General features: G+C 53.2%; 1 protein-coding gene across 1 annotated transcript in view; it reads left to right on the top strand.

Annotated features, from left to right (window-relative positions):
* The window catches only part of LOC128722235 (protein serrate), an 83,623-nt gene that overhangs the window by 4,364 nt on the left and 56,500 nt on the right, over positions 1-22,759 (top strand). The window contains exons 2-3 of the mRNA XM_053816090.1: positions 13,264-13,381; positions 13,530-13,777. Of these exons, the coding sequence (XP_053672065.1) occupies positions 13,264-13,381; positions 13,530-13,777 (366 nt within the window). The remainder of the gene's footprint in view (positions 1-13,263; positions 13,382-13,529; positions 13,778-22,759) is intronic.

Below are 22,759 nucleotides of genomic sequence, written 5' to 3'. Positions count from 1 at the left end.
GTCTAATTTTCCTCGGCAAAAGCAACGTGGGCATTTCGATTAAACCGTTGCCACAACACAAGTACGCATGTCCGACAAACACACACACGCGCACACACCCCAGACGGAAAATCCAACGCTCGATCTTCCGATCCAGGGGTGTGTAAAGATTATAATTCCATAATGAGATCATGCTCCAGCCCACCATTGATTCATTATTCGGCAACTAATTGAATCGGTGAATTATCATCATCGGGCCCGCTTCTTCACGTTCGCACCCCTACGATCGCACCCCGTTCGGAGGGGGTTTTCTTGTGGCGATTCTCATGATCCCGAAAAACCGTCGACTCATTATGGGCGCGCACGCTGGTGTGCGTGAAGGCCAGCCAGGCGCGCAATCGCCGAAGAAGCCAGCGCACGAAGCCTCAGCCCGAAAACTAAGGAAGGACGTTCCTTTGAACTAAAGGGTGGAGAGAAATCAATGCCAAGCGGCTGTTGTTGCTGCTGCTGCTGCTGCTGTTGGTGGTGCTGGTGCTGGTGTTGGCTGTCCAAAAACGCCAGTCGATATGTTTCGTTATGTTGCTTTTACCTCTTTTGAAGGCCTGTATCTGCAGTCCGCATTCGGCCATTGTGCGCGTCATTTCTCGGGTTCCGTGCCACGATTTTATTTTTCTTCGCTCTCCCCCTTCCCAGCATCGGGCAGGAAACATCAGGACGATCCGAACCCGAGGGTTCCTTGGGATTTTGGGGGCGAAGAGAAGCAAAAAAAAACTATGTGTATAAGACCGTTCCCGCGATCCTTTTGGCCTGCTTTCGGTTTCGGCTCGAGGCCCGGGTGTTTGGTTTGGTTGGGTTTTAATTTTTATCTTAATTAGAATCTTCCTTCTGCGTTGCTCTCGCTCTCGCGCGATCGTGAGAGAGCCTTTGGGGCAGGGATGCTGCAGCCTTGGGTGTGATTGCTTCATGAAATGGATCGTCCGCACGGGAATGGGAGTGAGATTCGGACGCAAAATGGCATCGCGTCAGAAAGGAAAAACGGTGCCGGACCTCGACACGCTGCAAGCATTTAAACGTCCGCCAGGGGTGAGTCATCCCTCACCCATCATCGTGATGATGTGGCATGGGGGGTGATTAGTTATCAAAATAAATCACCCACTCATCCAATCCGCACCCGCTCGAGCCTTCGATCATCGATCGCGCGTCGATCCATCGGGGCCTGCGCTTCGGGCGAATGATTTCCTTTGCATTTGGCGTTTGTTTGCTGTTTTATGGCTGCATAAACATATAGCCCCCGTCGCACACACCACTCACACGCCGACCCCTCTTGCCCGCGCCACGCGTTTCGGCGTTGTAAAGATATAAAATTTCATTTAATTAGATGCAATTTTGAATTTTGTCTGTGGCGATTGACTGAACGCGATGCCGCCGCCAAAATGATCGTGGGGAATAGAAACGCGAAAAAGAAAAAAAAACGCCCGCACACACATTCACATCGCCACCAAACCAGAAAGGTTGAGTCCGAAACGAGCGATCCCAGGCGGTTTGTGCATGTCTATTTTTTTATTGATTCCATCCACCCTCCAACCTGAATCTCCAACCAACCATTCCCACCTCATCTGTGACTGTGACGTTTTCTTAATGCAAAATGCAACCATCGCGTTCCACCGTGAGGCCGAGCTCGATCCGAGCGACGATAGGTATAGGTGGATGGGACCGTATCGTCCTGATCGATGATGTCCACCCGACCGCGCGGATGTCTCTAGTTTGATTGCCCCGGCCAGATATGGCACCGCGTATGTGTGTATGTGCATGTGTTTTTGTTCCCCTTCTGTGCCTTGTTTTTGTCCCTCTTTTCGTTTATTTATTTCACCTCAAAGGCATCCTCTAACAGCGATCGATCGAGGAATACCCCAAACCGAAAAAACCGCTCGCGATCGGTGCGGTGCTGCAGAATATTTTAAGCCACCCCCTTGGTCCAGGCCTGGCGAGGGAAAATATTGATAGAATCAATATGCAAAGCAGCCGTGCGCTAATTTCCGAGCTGAGCCGCGTTTTGCGAGCGCGCGCGCGCGCGCGCCAGCGATCAACCCGCAAGCGATCAAAGAAGATGCTGCACGCGGTGAGAAAGCGACCCGCAATAAACCCCCTTCACGAGGTATGTGCGTGTGTGTGTCGATCGGGAAAGCGTTCGAAAACCGCAACGGCAACGGCTAACAGCAACAACAACTAAAAAAAAAGCGCAAACTCCAACCCGGAACCCCTTAGCCGAAAGGTTCGCAGGGCGCCCCGGCAGCCTTTGTTAGGTTGGGATTGGCGTTTTCTGCAGCAAAACGCTTAAAATTCTAAGCTTTATCTTGCGTCCCCATTTGAACGGGGGTTCGGTCGGCCATTGCTGTTTCCCGCGCTCCAGTCTCTCGATTCCGAGCCATCTCGCGGTAACCTTTGCGCGATCGATCCTCCGATCGCCTGTTCCCGGTGCCTATCGCTGTAAGCCGTGTGCGTGTACGCGCCCGCGAAGCCGAACGCAATTAATTATCGGTTCTAATGAGGCTGAAAATAGTCAAAAGATAACCGAATTAATTAGCCCCCCGAGCGGACCGGCGACTAGCGGACACAGAGAGCGGTTCTAAAGGGGAAATAAATCATGGGTCCGTTCGCGATGGTCTCGAGGGTGGATTGATGGGTGAACTTTTTTGGCTTCTCGAGCGGCCGGGCGCTTTAAAAGACGATCATGCTCATATTGGCCCCGAGCGGCGCTTTTTCGGGGTCAAGCAACGTGCGAGATAAATGCAACCCCTATTTGAAGGCCACCGAACCGAGAGCTTGAGCACGTCTTATCAGCACGTGCAGCACGTTGATAAGAGTCTGGGACCGTGTTGGTTCGTGGGTGTGTGTGTGTGTGTGTGTGTGGGTGCTCGTCGTCACGTCCGGCCACTGGTGCCCATAAATCAGGACCCGCGGTTTGTTGTGGCTGGTCGAAATGAGGTGCTGAAAAATTACACCAACTTGGGCCATTTTCGGGCTAACGAACACCACGCGCCAGTGAAGAAGAAAACAAAAACACTCACCAGTCCGGAAAAACAACCCCCGTTGGTTGGGGGCCTTTTTGGGGTGGTGCGCTGCGGAAAGATTAGCGCAGGAAGCGTTCCCTTAGATCGCACCCGTTCTTCCCGAACCCCGGAGAGGTGGATTTATTGTGCTCTCGTTCCGCCCCGTGCCGGTTTATTCTTTTATTTCGACCGAAACGCACGCTTGACTGCGCGTTGGGTCGCCGAGCTTTGAGCCGAAGCGCGGAAAAAGCCGCGGAATTATTCATAACTCTAATTAAATGTTGAACCCGAAGCGATTTACGATGTCGTGGCGTGGTGTCTGTGTGTGTGAGTGTGTGCGTGTGTGCTTGGGAAGCTTTCGTTGCTTTGGTCGTGTCCGCGTCGAGCCGCACTACCGAAAACCGGGTCTGATGTAGCCCCCAAAAATGGGAGCTAATAGAATTAATTGACAACTTCCCATCAGCCCCACGGGAACGGGATCTCGGGCCGGTGTGATGGGGGCCCTTGTTTTTATTCCGGAGGCTTGTTTGTTTGCTTTTTCTCGCATGTAAAGCGGGTCGGCGACAAACGGCAAGCAGCAAAACGGCTACTCAAACCGATCCCGAACGGATGCGTCTGCTTGCGGCTGTGCCCTTCGGGAAAGCGCGGATGGAAAAGCACAATAAATCTCCGTCCTTCTCCCGAAAGGGCCGACAACGAAGTGAAAGGGCTGGCCCTTTTCGTCAAAGTAAAGTCCGTCCCGGGCACTCGACCCGTGCGACTCCTCGCCAGGAAAACTCGAGGGGACAATTTCGCAGCGGAACCGACGCCACCATATGTCGATGGTAATTATGCTGGGCGAGAAAAGTCACTCGCGGCCCCATTTCCACCGCCCAGTCGCGGTGGCAAGTGCATCCCGTACACTCCCGCATCCGCCACAAGGAGCCACAATTATGGTGGAATCCCGGAGCTTCGTGTTATTACGATGTTGTTGCCGTTTTTTTTTATATTTCTATTTGCACTCTTCTTCCCCAGAGGGACCATCGCTTCATCGTCGGTGTCGCAAACCGGCAGCGACATAAGGACCGCTTTAGCGTCACTGCGGTGGAGCTGAGACTAAGGGAGGGAAATAAATAATCGAAAGAAATGGAATCGACACACACACGCGAGCGCACGCGCACGTACATACGCACGATAGAAATGCATCCCATGAGACGTCGGCTGTCGTTTCCAGTTTTCCGTTCAGTGTCGTTCGGCTCGACGGGAATCTCGAGCTGACGTTTAATTGTTGTACAAATAAAACACTGCATCGCGAGGCATGTCCCTACGTCGCGCTCTTCCTTTTGCCTCCTTCCATCTGGCCCTCGGTAGAGAGGAGGATCGTCTGCCCGGTCGCGCTAATCGTACGATCGTGTGGTGATCGCAGACCAGCTTCCAGTGACAGGTTTAATAAGAGCCGTCCCTTTTTTCTTCTGTTTGTTTCGTCGTGGTTCTTCTACGGCTTCTTCTCGAGACGGCGATCGATCGAGATTTAATGTCCGTCCATCCCCCCTCCCACCACCCTATTATGCCCTGCGCTGTCTGGTCTGACGGGGTGGCGTGTAAAACACACACCGGGAGACCAATCAATTGTGGCGACCAGGATTGACGGACTGCGGATGTTTTATTTAGGCTCTCGATTTCACGAGCCGCCCTCGAGCATTCGTCAGGCCCACCTCTGGTCGTACCTGGAGGGTTGGGAAAATTTGGATCATTACCGTGCCGCGACTGAAGCACCTAAATGAGCCCATTCGATTTCGGCTACGGTTTTCTTTCCGTTTTTTTGCTGTTGTTGTTATATATGGCATGATAGCGAGCCACCAGCGAGAGCTCGCCATAAAACGGTCCGAAAACCGAAACCCGTTCATTTTAGACCGGCCCGGGGATAGATTTACGCACGGGTGTCCTACGCACGCCATCCCTTGGAGGTCCGATCGCTAGCCGAGGGACGTCCCTTTATTGCGTCGATAAATAAAGTGGTAATTAATTTTATCTGAACGATCCAACGGCATTCGGTGTCGCGGTGAGCTGCATTTGCGCTGCGTAATGCGACCTCCTTCGGGCGGCTTGCGAGCCAGCCCCAACTCCTCAACCCGCTAATGTAGTCATCAGCACGATCTGCTATCGATCAATCCGGACGCGGTCGTCCGAACGGACCGGACACGGAGCTCGCGGTTTGTGCAGAAATTGCAAATGAATCGCCCGGTAATAACATTATAAATAAACACTAATGGCTTGATTATCCGGGAAATGGTGGGTGAGGTGGGCGAAGTGGGTGCAAATGGCTCGCACGAACGATGTCGCGGTGAGAAACACGCACTCCGCGATCACCAAACGCTCAACCAGGTGGTGGCCGGTCCATGTGTGGCGCATGTTTAAGGTAATGAAGCGAAACCCCCCAAAGCTCAATTAGTATTCCACGCGGCCCTGCGGTCGGTCCAACACCGGCGGTTCCAGGGACGGTTGTAAAAGAAGGACAAGAGTGGTACGAACAAAAAAAAACAACACAAAAAAAAAGTTAAAAACACCCATCCACCCGTCCGTTCGGTGGCCGCATATGGAATGAAGCGCTCGGGCGACTTTGCACCTTCGCGACGATGGGTGTGTATTTTACATTTAAATTACTTCTCACTTGCATGCGGTGCGCCACCACCCTGGTGCTAGGGGGGTCGTAAAAATACCACCCCCTTTGGGCATCCTGGGTGCGTTGGGAGGTTTCGGCTGGAGATTTCGGGCCATCGAACCTGCCGGGAATTCCGTGCCGTGCGTGGCCAAGGTTGAACCGGTTGGAATGCACGACTTCCAGAACGTGCACGAAATGCACAGGCTGTTTCGTTTCTTTTTCTTTTTTGTTTCCTTTTTTGCCTCCATCTGAACGACATTCCGGATGACATCCCCTGCGAAGACCCACCCTCCGGGAGATGGGGTGGGAAAACTCGCACGCAGGAAACCAACGCCGGTCGGTCGAATTTCGGAAGCGTTTCGGGAACGGGCGATTTGCAGGATATCGTAAAAAATCTCCCCAGCATAAACACGCTCCCTGCTCGTCCACAAAAAAAAACCCGAACACTGTCGGGCGGTAATTCGTGATTTCCTGCCGCTGGTGTCTGGTAAACGGCCGTCCCGCAAAAACCAAACCCGCGATTTCCCATTCGCTAGGCCCTATTAGCCCCCCCGTGGGTACCTGAGAGCTTTTAATCCACCAGTCATGCTAGCCGGGTTTGGCGTCTTTCTCACCCTTTACACACACACACGCTCGCACACACACATTTCTAAGTGGGTCTAATCCTTTTGCGTCCCGCACGTATCCAACCACCACCGTTGAGATTGATGATCGAGCGAAATGTTGTGCGAATCAACCGCGAAAGAACCTAAACCAGCGTGAATGCAGATAACATGCTCGATAGCTTCAACCCTCAGCCACCTGTTATTAATTCGCGCTGTCGCGTTACCAAGGGGTAAGAAATTCGTCTCGAGCCCTTATTTACGGCCCCAAACCGGGACCCCGGCCCATGAGCCGTTGTTTCTATCCATCTGATCCCGGTGGCACGCGGTCCCGCTAGCCAGCCAATAAATCAACCATTTGCGCACAGACCCTTTGCGTACACGTGTAGATCGAAATCGCAACGCACCACACCACGGGCGCAAGTGAGCGCGAAACAAAAAACGTACACAAAAACGCACTACACAATATCATCCGCCACCGGCCTCCGTTGGTCTTGGCGAGGGCAAAGGAGCGTTGGGATCCTAACCGAAATGTTCGCCCGCGGATAAGACGCGCCATCGGGCCGCATTCTCCACGATCACTCCCTGCCACGATCACTGCCCTTCACGCGCGGCATGGTGGCGGCGGCGGCATTCCTATCGTGGAAGCGAGCATTTATCGCATCATTTCCTGTTTTATTCTATTTTAATCATACAGTACGCCACTCTGCAGCCGGCTTGGAGTCGGCTTGCACATGAACGCCGGATTTGAGCCCACGACCGGGTGGTTGGGGGCCCTTTTTCTCCCGTGCTGCATCAACCTTATGGCCTCTGGGGCCGGTTCTGGAGGGTAAATGAGAAAAACAAGCACCCGAGAGAGAGAGAGAGAGAGAGAACGAGAGAAAGAAGGAGAAAACGCACACCGGTCCACCCGAAAACCGGCTCCCGGCAGCAAACCTCCCACCCACCCAATGGGTGCTGATTAATTGGGAAGATTTTTCGTTCCGCTTTTGCCTCGCAAGGGGCCTCCTTCAACCGGACCAAACCGGACCACAGCCCGGCGAGGGTCATGGTCCTGCTTCATCGGAGAGAAGCAGTTCCGTTGCCACGTGGGGTGCTGAACTAATCTTCAGCGTTCACCCTCACTAGTGCGAAGGGGTGGACTTTTTCGCGATAAGCACGCTCGGGAACACCCTCGTGGGTTGCGCGATTAGGGCGTCAATAATTGCAGTTTTAGCGTCGCTGGCAAACGGCAATGTGGCGTGAAAGTGAGTCTTTGCGTCAAACGAATCTCCGTGATTTCGTTCGAGGGAACGTCCTGACGCGTGTCGCCAAGAAATGGGCTCCCTGTTTGAAACACGTCCGACGGTCACGCTCATCTGCTTCCTACTGAACCTCTCCAAACGCATCTTCTCCGCAGCTCGAGAATCACTCGAGTGAAGAATCAATTTCCACCAGCCAAGCGGGTTCACGTGCCAACCAATCGCATCCCAATCGCGTCCCAATCGCGTCGGCCAACAGATGCCAACGTTGCAATGGGTTAATTAATGGCTTTTCCCTGCAGGTTTTTCCTTCTCTCACGACCAAACCCCAGTGCACTTGTGCCGAACGTCCCGCGAACGTTATTAATGCGCGCACAAATTGATTTAGTCACTCGCCCACCGATCGCAAGAGGGGCAAGTGCACGGTCGCCGCCACGGTGCTGGGAAACGGCGGCCATCGCGAGCCCACGCCGTTGAGGCAGGTTTTCGCTCTCACACCCCGAGGCGAACGGGTCGATTAGCATATACGAGCCTTCCATGGGCTGCCCTCCTGGGCGCACGATCGCGTGCATTCCGGAGGGCCGTACGCCGTGCCCTTTTTTATTTCTTCTTTTCTGCCTGCCTGCCATGGTCTAGATTTTGTAGCAAAATTAAACACGAACACGTGTTTCGTCACAGGATCTGGGCAAAGCAAGGGCCCACTGCCCCGGGTGTCTTTCACTTTCGAACGGACGTGTACGAGCGGGGGAGAGGGAGGGAGGAGGGGGTGGTACGCGGGAGGTTGCATACGGGCTCACGCACGCACGATTCGCAATCAAGTGGAAACCGTCCAACCCCGGTTGGGGATGAAGTGGAAACCAAAACCAATGGAACGGATGAGCGAAAAAAGGCAACGAAAATCGAACTGTCTCGTGTTCGCTTTCGTTGTGCTCCCCCCCCCCCTTGAGGACCGGTGAAGGTGTAATAATCGCATCGTTAGCATTCAATAAATATGAAAATTTATTCCCGCTCTTACCACCGTTGGCCGTTCACGATCAACGTCCCGATCGATACGCGTGCACGGACGCATTGATTCTGTGCCCGTGTGATTTAACGGTTGCGTTCGTGACGGGCGAAACTGACCACCTTGGGGCTTGGGGTGGGAAAATTGATGCTAAATTTGACATCTCCCCCGCCCCGTGCCACACACACACCCACACACCCACACGCATGTGCGCGTTCGAGCACGACTCGAACACTCCTCGAGTCCTTTCCCTTTTTGGCTTCTCCGATCGGACCGTGCACGAAGAAAAATGGACCGCATTGCGGCAAGTGCTCGATGTCCAATCAATCAAAATTAACGAAATTCCTTCACTTTCCTTTCGGCGGTTCGGCGGCACTTCACGGTGCCCAAACAAACGGACTCATTCACGGGACTCCCGGCACCACCCGGGCGGTGGAGAATCGTTTGTTTGTTTGTTTGTGCGCTTGTTTGGGGGAGATTTGTTTGTTTGCTTGTGCTCGCGATCGCGTAAAGGGGTGTGCGCGTGCGCGCGCATAAATGGCCGTCCCGTTAAAGTGTGAGCATAAGGGCACGGATCCTCGAACGCCTGGGATCGTCTGGGAGGGTGGGTTAAATTTTGGTGATTGCGTTTTTTTTCTTTTTTCGTTCATTTGTGCCTTCACCCGAACGTTTAAGGCCACGTGTCAATGGGGCACACGATCCAACCCGATCCCGGGAACGCCTTGATCGATGCGAAACGAGCGAAATAAAAATGGTCCTTCCAGTGGTGGCTCAATCGGTCGAAACAAAACGCGTGATTCAGGCGCGATCGTCGGCCATGAAGCGACAGAACGAACGCTGCAAAGCTGAAGACGATCGACGAGCATAAAGACGCGTCATAAATCTTCAATTAGACACAAAGTTCATGCGCACCGCGGGGATGAGCGCGTCTCGTCGCGAGCGAGTCATAACCGTTTCACACCACCATAAAGGCGGGAACACGAAATTCGATACATTCCTGGAGCGGTGGGAAAGCTACGCCCGCAGTGGAAATAACTTACGTCCGGGATCGAGCTGCGGCTGGATCGGGAGCGGGTGGGTGCGAAAAAAGGCCAAACCAAACCAAAAATAAAAGCTCTCTCAAACGCGCACAACCACACGCGCGCGCGCGTGGTTTCACAGGAACAGGAAGATCAGGCTCCGTCTGTTCGGAATAATGCTGCGATCGCGTGAAACCCGATGCAACATCCTGCGCCAAATTTATCTGCGTGCCGGGGATAAAAATTCTCCCCAACGAAGCGGCTCGCGCGAAAATGTATGCAAAATCGATCGCAGCGAGCTGCCATCGGTCTCGCGTTTAATCAGCTCGATCACACACCATTTCACCGACCGGTGGGGCCTTTTGTCTTCCTTTGTGTGCCCGATGGCCACGGAAACACGATCCTCGGATCGCGATCGGAAGTGGCGAAGCGCGAAGAAAGTGCTTGAGAGAAGAAAAAAGCCACCCATTCCGGCGGCACGATGGCGGAAATATAAATATCCGATTTGCAACAGTCGTTGAGTGGTTTATGTCCCTGCCGGGCTGTGGATGGCAATCTGAACTCGGCAGGACTACGTGTGAGGGACGATTTTGTCGTGAGCTGTGCTCCGCAGCAACCCACTTTCGAGCGATCACGGCTTTCCGGAGGTCCTGCTTCGCCAACACTGCTTCAAGGTCAGAAAAATCGCGTCGAGCTCTCGTCGTGTGCGTTTCAGCGTATTTTCTTTCGTTCGGTGCGTTCGGGATTTCAGACGTACCTCGCAAGAACCTGATCCTCAAGCACTCAAGCGGCTGTGACCTCTGACCCGCGAGACGGGCAAGGACCCCAGATTTCTAGCGCGTAATTTTTTCGTCACCATCATGCACCCGAGTGCAGGGTAAGCGAAGAAGCAACCCGCTCTATCGCACCCCTCGCAGACGGTTTCTTCCATACAAACCACCCTTTGGCCACGGATCGGCAGCGCAAACAAGCCTGCAAACAGCACAGAACCTGAGGCCAGTTGACCCTGCACCGACGCGGGATCCGTCGGTGACGAGGACGTCGGAATCAACCAGTTTGATCACCGCGGAACCGTGCCCGGAGCGATGGAGTGAAACCGTAAAAAGAAGAAGAGAGGAGGAAAAAAGCCCCCCCCCCACCACACACACACATACTCGCGCGCACGAAGAACGAAACGAGCAGACGGTTGCGTTAATGATTTTGTATGTTGATTCCCTTTTTTGGAGTCACCCCATGCGAGCCGAGAACCGGCAGTACCAGGCAGATAAATGAGCATAAAAAGAAAGAGCCACCCCTTGGTCGGGGGACAAAAAAAAGCGGTGGAAGCGGTGGAGAGAGGGCTGCGAGTTGGCGCTCGTAAAAAAAAAACAGAAAAGAAAAGAACAGAAGAAAAAAAACGTGCCAGAAGAAAGAAGCAATTTAACGCTTGCCTCAGTTTGATGCGCCTGTCCGGTTCGCATCATCTCTCTCTCTGCCGCGTCGCCAAGGTGTCGTACCGTCGCGTCCGGGAAACCCGCGAGCCCAATCTGGAGAGCCACCAGCCCTATTGTGTCGCTAGTATGGCCCCCGTATGCGACGTACACATGCAGGACATGACGCGTTCGTCCCGGCCCGGCCGTAAAGGCAAACAGACACGCGGGCGCAAGCACACAGACGCGCGCATCCCGTGAGTCACACGGCCGTTTGCCGTTTCTCAGGAGGTGTCCGCTGGTGAGACATTCCACGATCGTGGGACGGCACTTTGCCGGCAGAAACCGGCGGCCAAGCGGCTGCCGAAGAAGTCTTTTGTGGGGAACCATTTTCGCGTCAGCTTTTTGGCTCGAAATTAAGCTTCCTTGGGCTTCGGCAGAACGGCTCGCGGTGGGATAAAATTGCTCTTCTCGCGCTTTCTCTCTTTCTCACATCGTTCGTTTAGGCAGACCAAATCAAAGCTCGAAGAGCACGGCGAGAACGCGAACGAGAAAACACCGACCAAACCCGGCTGGAAGGACTGTGCGAGAAAATTGCCCGATTGCTCCAACGCAGCGCTAACAATCGCAGTTTGTTCACGGAATTTATTATTAATAGCGCAAGAAGCGTTGTGACAATGTTGTTTTCACTCCCGTCGCAGCCGGGCGAAAGGGCCGAAGGGACTCTGATGCTCGAGGTGGAGGGCTTTTTCGGTTCCCATCGCAAGACCGTCGAGCGTTCGTTCGTCTTACAACCAGGACGGTATTCGAGATTCGGGATGCGGGATTCGCCACCAAACAAAACGGGAGGCTCGTGCGAGTCGGGCGTCCTTCAAATGACCTCGTGCGCTGTAGGCGTTCATTTTCCCAGCGGGTGCATCTCGCGAGTGGCGTGTGTTTAATGCTCATTTCCCAATGCGCGAAAAACCACCAATGCCAAAGCCACCGAAAATGTGCCAAGCAAAGACGAAGCCCCTTCGCGAAGGGCAACCGGTCACGCGGGCGCACAAAATATGGTTGCATTCCAATCGCATGATCGCGATCGCTTGCGCGCGCCTGCGTCATCGAAGTGTCTATTTTGTTTCCACGCGAGCCGAACAAATAACATTCCGCGAGGTCGCCCCAAAAAATGCAAAAGTTCCGGCGATCGTTCCCATCGTTTGCACGCCAAAGCAGGAAAGAGACGCTCACCCCACCGACGACGGGTGGGCCACCCCATTACGGGGGTGGGCCGTGGGTAAAGTGCTCATCCCATCGGCTGCGTGTGGCTAAATGCGGCCAAAATTCAGCGCACAACACCGAAATCATCTTTGGCGTAATGAATGCGCGAAATGTGGCATCTGCTCGAGGCGCTTTTATTTGCCCGAACAATGAAGTCATCCTCTCGCAAGGGGGTGGCTGTGTAGCCCGCAAGCCCTGTAGCGTAAACACACGCATTACGTGGCCCCTGGCGAGGACACGCGGCGTAGCGTTTTCCCTGGCGGTGTAATCGATCCCGTAACCGGTACGTGATCGGTTTCAGATGGTGCGGTTGGTTGGGATGTTGGTTTTTTTTTTTTCGCTCACCATTGCCGCCAGCAAACCAAAGCCAAGCCTCATAAAGCTGATTGAGCCTAATATCGGTAATTAATTTGCTAATTAATTGCGCCCGGGAGGCCACGCACGGGCGCCGACGGTGAAGCGGGCCAATCTCTGCTATATGTGTGTTTTCGGCGGCCAATTTGCCCGAACCCGTGCAAGGGATGTGTTTCGGATGGTGGGACACCGTGCAGATACGGATCATTACGATCGCTCATTAATAATCACGTTTACAGTGCGTGTGCGCCGGGCCACATTCGAAATGGGCCTCACCAACGAGAGAAAATAAAGTTAATGTCATTTTTAAAGGTCCCGTTGTCCGCCCGTCGAGGGTGGGTTTCTGAAGGGAGATGGGGCGGAAAAAAAAAGTAAAGAAAAGAAAAGCCGCCGGCAAACGGGACACCCGGGAACTCGCCGGGAACCTCACAAAGTTACCGTTGATCTCGTTTCCCTCGCTTATTGAATGTTTTATTAGCGATCATTTTACGGTTTTACTATCGGCACATAATCTCTCTCGAGCGTACGGAATTTGGCCCCGTTTTTCCGCCCCTGCCACCTCTCACCATCCCCTTACACCTTCTCCCACGCCACCAGCCTGTTGGCTGTTTTGGGGCTGGAAAATGGCTTTTTGATTGTTTACGATCACTAATGCTTCCTGCCTTTTTTGGCTACTCTCGCTTTCCCTTATGTTTCGCCCGGTAGGTATCATCGTCCGGCTTCTTCGAGCTGCAAATACTGGAGATTTCAAACACCAACAGCCATCTACTGTCAGGATACTGCTGCGGTTTGCCACCGGAGAAGCGACAAACGCAAACGACAGGTAACTCGAATCGTTCAGCTCGGTTGGGGTTTTGCGGTTTTGCCGGACCGCCTTCAACGGGTGTGTGATTTATGTACGCCCGCTGCGGAACGCCACTAACGATTGTTCTTCTTTCATTCTTCACCAAACAACGCAAACACAAAAAAAGGATGTCCGGCTTGTGCGACGTCGTTCAGCTTGTGCCTGAAGGAGTACCAGGGCACACCGTCAAGCGCTCAGCAGCAGCAGCAGCAGCTGAAGCAACCGGCCACAGCCGTGGCCGTGGAACCGCAACCGTCCGGGTTGTACGGTTGTGCGTTCGGTAACGCCAGCACGCCCGTCCTCGGTGGGTCCAGCTTCGTCCTGACCGATCCGGAAGTCGGCGGCATCACATTACCCTTCACCTTTCGCTGGACGGTGAGTCATGTTTATATTAAATGCGATTTTTTTTTCCATATTGCCAGGCCCTTCGTGGTCCATTTTTCACCCTGCGTCGTCGATTGTTATCATGTAGCTGTAATACCGCCCGAACGCGAATCGGGTTCGTCGCTTACACAGCGTACTGCGTGCATTGAAGTCGTTTGTTATGGCGCTGGGTGAAGTGACGTTTCTTCGGCGCGTTACCGCTGAAGTATCAATTTTTGGTGGTATCTGAATCCGCGTGGAAACGCACCGGAACATGCATTTCGCATTCCACCTGTAAGCCTGCGATCGACATTTTCGATAATTTTCCCATCGAATGGTGGCTTTCCTCGCATGCCGTTCGCCTGTTAATCACGGGAAAGCAAATTCTGCTGTAGGTGCGATCGAACGCGATCAAGAGCAAGTGATGCACGTAAAAAGGCTTCGCTTGATCAGCTTTCCTGCTTTGGCACCCGGCTTCGAGTGTGCATAATGGACTCCGCGCGATCGCGGAATGAAGTCGATTTATCGCGGGAACGAGCGATAAGATGGTTTTAAGTATCGCTGACACATCGTTCGGTGTAAATGTGCCTCCTGCCCACCCGAACGGAGCTGCCACGGATCTTGATGCTCGTTCGCTAAGTACGCAACCCGACCCGTCTGTGATGCATTTCCACTTCTGCAGCTCTCTCGCTGGCTCACTCACACCCAACCAGACCACCCATGCATCTTGAGGCGAGCACGCTGATCGCTGTTACATCGCCCTCGTCGGTGCCTTTTTTCTCCACGTTTCGCTCGTTTATGCGTGTTTCTTCCCACCGGCCTGGGTGCGTCAAATTACGCGACCAACGAGCCATGCAGATCACCTCGTGAACGAGGCTCGTGATCACCAACAGCTCCGGTACCGTTCGCGGAACGCTCCGCAACTATAATGAAAATATCTCGCATACTTTGTCAATATTAATCATAATCGCCGCGAGCGAGCGCTGCTTTCTTGCTGTTCGCTATCGTTCGTCCTCGCTCCCGTCGAGCAGCCGTGTAAAGTATTGTTAATTTAACAGTTTAACAGGCAACGCAGGCTCCTTTCGGTTGATTCGCCTCACACTCGGTAGCGTGCTCGTTTTACCCATTTTCGGCCGACTGACGCAACGCGCAGGCGAAACGATCGGAGCACATTAAAATTGACTCGTTTCACGTTGACTTGACTGACTTGCGCGCGGTATATGGACCGATCGCGACCACCACGGCCACTCTGACTGTCGATCGAGCCAAAGGAAATGCACATACGAGCCTCGCGAAATGGCACCGAAGTAGATTACCGATCTGCCTCCCGCCTGTCGAGCTGTCTCAATCATCTCCCGCGTGGAGAGATGCCAGTACCAGTGCCATAAATTCCGCCCTATATCAGTACCGTACGAATGGTACCGACCGCTTCTGCACCATCGGGTGCGCTTTCCCAGTGCGACCGTGGGTCCGCGAGTTAATCAGCATACTCGGACTCGGACGATGGACACGCACGATCGCAATCCGGTCGCGATCTCGTCAGCTCGTCAGCCCCTGCCAGGCTGCGACTCGACCGCTCGAGCTGGAATTCAATTCAAATTTTTCATTTGCCCTTTTCGGGTGGTACTATTGCTTGATTTTGGATTGGAATTCGATTGAATTCAAATTAGATGCCCGTACTTACGACACGTTAGCGCGGACTCACCCAGCGCTCGCTCGGTGCAGCTCCTGTGTGGCGAAGCGATGAAAATGGACCGTGATTGATGCCGGGCTGCGACCGCTCGTGGTTCATTTTCTCGTTTTTCCTTCGACTGCGGTCGATTTGTGGCGGATTCGTCCGCCAGACGATCACGAGGACGCGCGTACGAAGGCTTGTTGGACGAGCTGACACCGAGAACGGGTCAATTTAAATCGAAGCGAGCGCATTTCTTCCGGCAGGCGCGAGATTTATGGTGCAACCTTATCCCCGCTAAGCTGTAGCGTGGAAAACGCCTAACCGTGCCATTTTCCAACTAAGTAGCCGCACACACACACACACACTCACACGCGCCTTAGTGAGCTGCACGCTGACCCCCACGCCCCGTTCGAGCGATTAATAATTTGTATCCAACGAAACAATGCGATCCGGACTCCAGCGGTGCAGTTGCACAACCCGCACCCGCAGACGATCCGCTGGTGTAGCATTTTGATGCCGCACGAAAACTGCAATCAGTTTTACCCCATCGGCGTCCCGTCCCACCGTCATCGGTGGGTCTCATTATCATCGTCATCATCATCATCATCATCACCGGCGTGCAGGCTGAAAGGCGAACGGCGTCTCATACCGTTCCGAGCGCTGGCCGCGAGACGGATAATCGGTGGTTTGCGATCGCTCTTATTAATTTCTTAAGACACACTCACACACACACACACACACTCTTGCGGGCGTCTTTTGCTGGCCGGTGAGCCGTAAAATTAAAACGAACCATCCGGAGGACCGCTCGCATGACTCGACGCGGTCGAAGAACGAACCAGTCCGCAATCGACAGGCGGAGCCGTTGCCGATTACTTCGCCGTTTGTGGCATTGTGCTGGCGGTGGGCTGGCCAGGGGGATCGACGTTGATCGACTGGGCAGCTAATTTAGCTGGGGTGCTCTTTTTTTGTTGTTGCTTTTTTCGCCACCCCTGGAAGGCCAACCAATCGTGCCCGGGGTGGGAACGGTATTAGCAAACAACGGCAGCACAGCAGCCACGCGAAGGACTGCAGCGATGGTCCGCGAGAACAAGCTGCGGCACCTACACCGATGTTTTGATAGCCGCCGAGGGCTTTCGGGAGGTCCAGAAGCCGTGGGAGGGTAAAACAAAAGCAACCCCCGGGCTAAGGGGTCGTGTCTGGAAGGGATTGGAGCGCATTTTGTGCAACTATATTTTATGCTTCAATTCGTTTTGCGCGCATTTTTTTTTCGCTCTTTCCTAAAGCCCGTTCTCTCTTTTTCTCGCTCTGTGAAGGTGCCGGTCGTTTGATATCGGCAGCCACCATGGCATAGGGCAATTGGCCGTCCACCGGGAATCTGTGGGTCCGTATTTTTTTGTTGTTCTGACAAAAGTTGCATGATTTATGCGCGACCGACTAAACGGCACGGAGCGTGGGGATAAATTGAGGGCCGACCCGTTTAGCGGAACAATACGTCTCGGAGCTCGATCGTCGTGGCTTGTAATTAGAAAGATGGAAATCCTAAACAGAAAAAGCCACTCACACACACAATGCGGTTAAGCGCGGCAACGGGACTCGCTGCATTTAAGGGCTTTCGGATGCGATGCTATCACATCGTGCAACCACGGAGCGCCACCAGCAGGCGCAATCCATTCAAGGGACATAATTTTATGCTCTCCCTCTCGACTCAAACCACCCTCTTAAACCACCCTCATCTAAGCACAAAATTGCACCCGATAAACGGGACGAGCTAAATACTTCCCAAGTGGATAGGTACAAACAAGCAAACATGACAAAAAAAAAATAATGGAAAACCATCCGCCAGCGATCGGTATCAGCTAAGCGACGGTTTAGCATCTAGCGTCGAATCTAGATCGATCGATTGTGTGTTGGCTCGTTGCACGGGGAAACGTTTTTTGTTGCTGTTGTCGTCGTTTTTGTGGAAAATATTCCATTATCCCTCGGCTGATCGGCGATCCCACCGTGCTGACATCTCAATTTCCGTGCTGGCACAACAAAGCCATCTGAGTAGGGGAGCACACACAAACACACACACACACATTCATGGGTGCAGAAAAAATGAAAAGGTTCCGTTTTGCGAAGTTAATTAAATGGCCCTTTATTGCGTCCCCCTTTTGCCAGCTTGTGCCGTCCACAGGCTAGAGCGAACGATCGTAGATAGGGCTCGATGGAGACGCAAGCGTACCGCAGTGGGTGCACCGTTACGTAGGGTGCGCATACGCGCGATGTTTCTATTAAGCGTATCCTTCGCCAGCGGAAGGAAGTTTACCCGTGGAAACGCGGCCCCAAGATCGAACCGCCACGATAGGGATTTGTCACGTCGTTTGCGGTTGTATCTGCGTTTGATCGCGTCGAAAACCAGTCACAGGAGCGGTTGCTTCCTGTTATGCTGACTAATCGAAGAGGTTTTTCCTGTGCGTCATCTGCTGAGCATGGAAATGGTGAAATCCATCGAGAATACAATTTAAAATAAACCCAATGGTAATCAAGAAAAAAAACGAAAAGCTGTGCCCACACGAATCGAGCACACTCAAAGCGATATCATCCAAAGGCTTCTGTCCGTTGGACTGCCCTGAAGGTGTCGATTCACACCAACAAATCACACACACTCAGTGTCAGTGTACAACAATTCAATTTGTGCCTAATTTGGGCAATATCTCACGGTACCTCGCTGCCGGCACGAGAACGCGAAACAATAAAGCCGATCTTAAACGGATTTTAATAACCGTTTTATGCGCTGACCGGTGCGAGGACGACGCCAAGATGCAACCACCACCAGGTGTTGGCTTTCGGGGGCGAACCGTTTTGTAGCCCCGCGGCAAAAAGGAGTCCACTGCAACCCATTTGCAACCCGTGCCATCTCATCTCATTACCATATAATGGGCCCCGTCGGTGGCAGAAGGTCGCTTGGGGTTGGGATTTTCACTTTCGGTTGGCTTGAAACTCGCCCCGGGCGATACATATTTATGGACTTCGGCCACCGATCGGCTACACGTGTGTTGCAGCTCCGAAAGAATCCACCATCCGTCGTCATCAGGTCGTCCTGCGATCGAACATTGTCGCCTTATCCCGATCAATTGGCCAACGAATCGGAAGGAGCTGCGTGCACTTGAACAGTGATTTTATTCCTTTCACTCTCGGACGCTCCCTTGGTTCAATAAAAAGGTAGAATTAACAAGCACACTTCCTCTCGAGGTTCGTGAATGTGTCGGAGGTAAAAAAAAATACTGAGCATTCGTGCAACCCAGGGCAAGGATGGTCCCGAATTGGCGGCGGCGTACGCGGGGTGAAAAATAAATCGACAAAAGGCCAAAAATTCTCATGCAGATAAAACCCCCGAAACTGTGTGTTTCCGCGCACGGGAGAAAACCGTGCAAAAGAAGGATGAATGGCACTCGGATTCGGACGCGAAACGGGCTTGTGGAAGGCGTACGGGTAGAGCAGCCCCTTCTTGTTGCCAAGGGAGTTGGCGAAGAGGCGAAAAGCGAAACATTTCGTCTCATTAAAATTCCTCACAACCGAAATATATCTCCGGTGCGATTCCAATCCCCGAGATGGGGCTCGAAATCATTCGGGATCGCTTTTCCACGCCGGGCAAGAACCAACACACACACACACACACACACACACACACACCAAGCTGTGGACGCCGTTTGGGTCAGATTTCACGAATGCATTCTCGAGCGAGCAACTCCCCGAGCCATTATCAATCGGAGCGAGGTGTTCCTGTGCCTAAGTGCCGTTCTTTCTTCACCCGAAATTCGCACCACCGACCATGAAGGGTTTTTACATTGCGAATTAACAAAAACACCACCCTCCGCGTGGGGTTAGGCGACAGTCGGTTTGGTTGGTTGGAATTACTTAGCATAAAATTCCATTAAAACCGGTGAAGCAGAAGCACCAAAACGCGCTAACCAAAAGCACTTATGGGAAACGTTCGCCCCCGAAAAAACGCACGCCCGGGAGGGTGAATTTTTCAATTCCGAAGGAGCACGGCGCTTTCATCATCCTTCCCACCACGAGGTGCACGAGTTGCGGCGATAAATGGGAGAAGAAGAAAAAAAAGCGAACCCCCTCGATCTAGTAAAAGACATAATTTACGGCCGCCATTTGGCGCGAGGAGGAAAAATATCCACAAGCGCTCGCCCTCTGGCCGGTGACCGTTGGTCGCTCACGAAAATGGCCGGCACCGCGGAAACGGTGGAAACTGTCGTCGAGGCGGTGGCGAACGGCCGCGAACCGCGGAAGAAGCACTGGCGAGCAGATTATTAGATCTATCGGTGTTATTATCCAATATCTTCGGCTCGGGCGCTCGGGCCGGCGTGATTTCCGCGCCCTTTTCGCTTTCCCTGCGAGCTTTCCGGCTGACCAGCGGCAACGACGGGGCACGCCAGCCAGGAGATAAACGGGAATGGGCAGAGTAAATGTTATTACCATTTCATTGTATCGTCCATTATTTATGATTTTATAAATGGAACAAAAAGCAATTGAAAATGGCAGACGGTAGTGCAGCGGAAGGTAGCCTGGGCTGAAGGGTGAATCTCGCGATCTCGCGATCTCGCGCTTGTGCTTTGTGGCAAGGGAAAACAGGAAAACCGTAAGCCCTTCTTTCACCGTCGCACCGCGATCATCTTCCCTGCGGAGCTTGTGCGCGCAACCACGGCAGCGAGATCGGAGGCAATATGCACCGCGGCGTGGATAAATCATCCGATCGATGCGCAGAGCGCGCCGCGGAAACGAAATCGATATTTTATAAATGTATGAAATAACCTTCGCTCCGCGGCAGTGGCAGCGGGAAAAACGATCGCTTTGCAGGCCCGTGGTGTGCTTCCACGCACGATTTTCCCTTCCTGCGGCAACCGCAGCGATGAACAGCGACAAACACGCGAAGAGCACCCGTGTAGCTTGGAGCTTTGGAGAACACACACACACATACAAAGACTGGCCACAGATTTACACCAGCGGGACACCAAGGGCTGGGCAGGTTTTCGGATGAAGTCCTACTTTTCGACCGGTCGTGCTTTCGTGGGGCGCGTCGAACGCGGATTGTTGCTGCTTGGTGAGAATTGCAATTTTTTTTGTTTTCTTTTTGTGTTCAGTCGCCATTCTTGCACTGTGTTTTGTAGCGAAGAAGGGTGTGGATATGAAAATCGATACAAGATCGCAAGCAGAAGCAAACATTTCCGAAACCGAACGCTTATCAGATTGCTCGCGTTATCGATTACTGTGTGCGATGTTCTCCGATGTGTTAACGCTCGACAGGACAGACACGTCGAAAAGGGCACGACGCCTGAGGGTCGTCGGATGGAGCTTGCGTCCCCACCCAGACACCCCACCGGCTCCGACGATTGGCACGACGAAACTCGCTATCCTTCCTGAGCTTGAAGTCAACGATAGCAAAACGTGATCGATCTCCGATCCCCGATCGGCAGCATAATTGTTGCCGCGGATTGCTTAGAAAGCCGTGTAGCCATTTTTTCCGGTTTTCCGGCCACAGGTGCCGTGCCGTCGCGCGCCAGCGCCGTCTGGTCGCGCCAGCTGGCACGGGAGAGCATAATTTTATCACATCGCCCGGTGCAATGTTTAATTGTCCACCCGGGAACGGCAACGGAACGGTGGAATGCGAGCCCGCGCCGTCGGGACGCACGTATATACATTAAAGATGAATCCGCGGCGTCTTTTTCATTCCCCCTCACCATCCCTAGCCGAGCAGGAAGTGGGAGGGGGTGGATCGCATTACAAGACGCGCGATTTCGCGTTGGCATCCGGCGAGTGTGGAAATGTGAAAATGTGCCCGTGTGTCGGCATCGGACTCCCGAAAGTCCGATTGCGCACGGCATTGCCCCGCATAGGCCCTCAGGGACATAGTTGATTGAGCGGAAATAAAGCCGCGGAGACAAAAACAAACAAACAAACGTTGCTGCCGGTGATCTCTTGCTCGGTGATCGCTCGGTGATCACTCGGTGATAAGAAATTGAGTAAAGAAATAGACACTTTTCTGAAGGCTTGTGATATTCGCACAGTTTGACCGGTGATTATTTAATTCAACCAAGGAAAAACGGCACCCTAGTGCGTGGAAAATCCCCCACAGAACCCGTGATCGATACACGGGTGCTTTCCAAAGCCACCTTCGCGGCTCGATCACCGACTCGATCGGTTTTTAATTGGAAACTTTTGACGGTTATGATTAAGTTAGCGATTGTTCAAAATGACAGCTGTCAATCAGCGGTCGTCCTCGATGGGTGGATTTGTTTTTCTAAGCCCCAGCGCGGCCGTAATGCTCCATATGGAAAGAAAAATGCACACGAATGCTTGTGAAAAAAAAGCCCGAAACCGCCCCATCCTAACATCAAACGCGTACCCACGCCGACAACCGCTCGGTGGGCGTTGCATTCGAACCGTTTAAAAAGGCGAGGCGGCACACGGGAAAAGGCGCAAAGAAAAGCCTGAGCCGACCGAGGCGATCCCGTGCGGTTGGAAGCGGGCAATTATAGGGTTTTCAAAATCAATATCTCACACGTCAATCACGTCAACCGCCGGTGCGAGGGCCGATCATTGCGAGACCGCCACAGAACCGGGTGGAAGCATTCATCTCTCGCTTCGCTCGACTATCGAAGCCCTGCATCGCTTCTGGCAGCCATTCATTCAAATGCGCCTGTGGATGGATTTTTAATTAAACCGAAACACACGCAACCCGAAACTGCCACCCTCTAGCCTGCGAGCCCCAATCGCGCACAATGGTACCGACCGATTGGTTCCGTCTGATTTGTACTCGTTTGCGCGCACGCTGCGTGTTCCATATTGATTCGCAAACCACCGAACCGGGGCTGGCTTTCCCAACTTCCATCGGGCGGGCTTTTCATCAAAAAGACGGACGACTACCGGTCGAAGACGCCGTCGTCGTCGTCGTCGCCACCGTCTGATTGACTGACATGCGAACGGGAATGTTCAGCCAGCACAATGCACCGATCTGGCCGCCTTTTGGCTTCTGCAAACGTTGCCAGTTATACAGGTGCGCAAAAGGGAAGCGCAACCTGGTGGTTTGCGTGCGCCTTTCCGTGTGAGAAAGGTCCTGCCGTCAGCTTCCGCAGCCGGTTCATTGGAGCTTTCGGTCTCGGAGACGCATTCAAACGCTCGCTTTCGTTGCCGCATCGCATACCGAGGCCGGGAAGTACGAGGCTTTTTTTTTTCGGAGGAACCGAATAAATTAACTGGATTCACTTAATTGGCTTCAATTTAATGCTTCCGACCGGTAGGCGGACGCCGGGCGACGCGATCTT

This window comes from Anopheles nili, chromosome 2 (genome assembly GCF_943737925.1).
Source record: "Anopheles nili chromosome 2, idAnoNiliSN_F5_01, whole genome shotgun sequence".
Taxonomy (NCBI): Eukaryota; Metazoa; Arthropoda; class Insecta; order Diptera; family Culicidae; genus Anopheles; species Anopheles nili.
The sequence above is the reverse complement of the archived record's forward strand: the minus strand, read 5'-3'. Positions and strand labels throughout refer to the sequence as shown.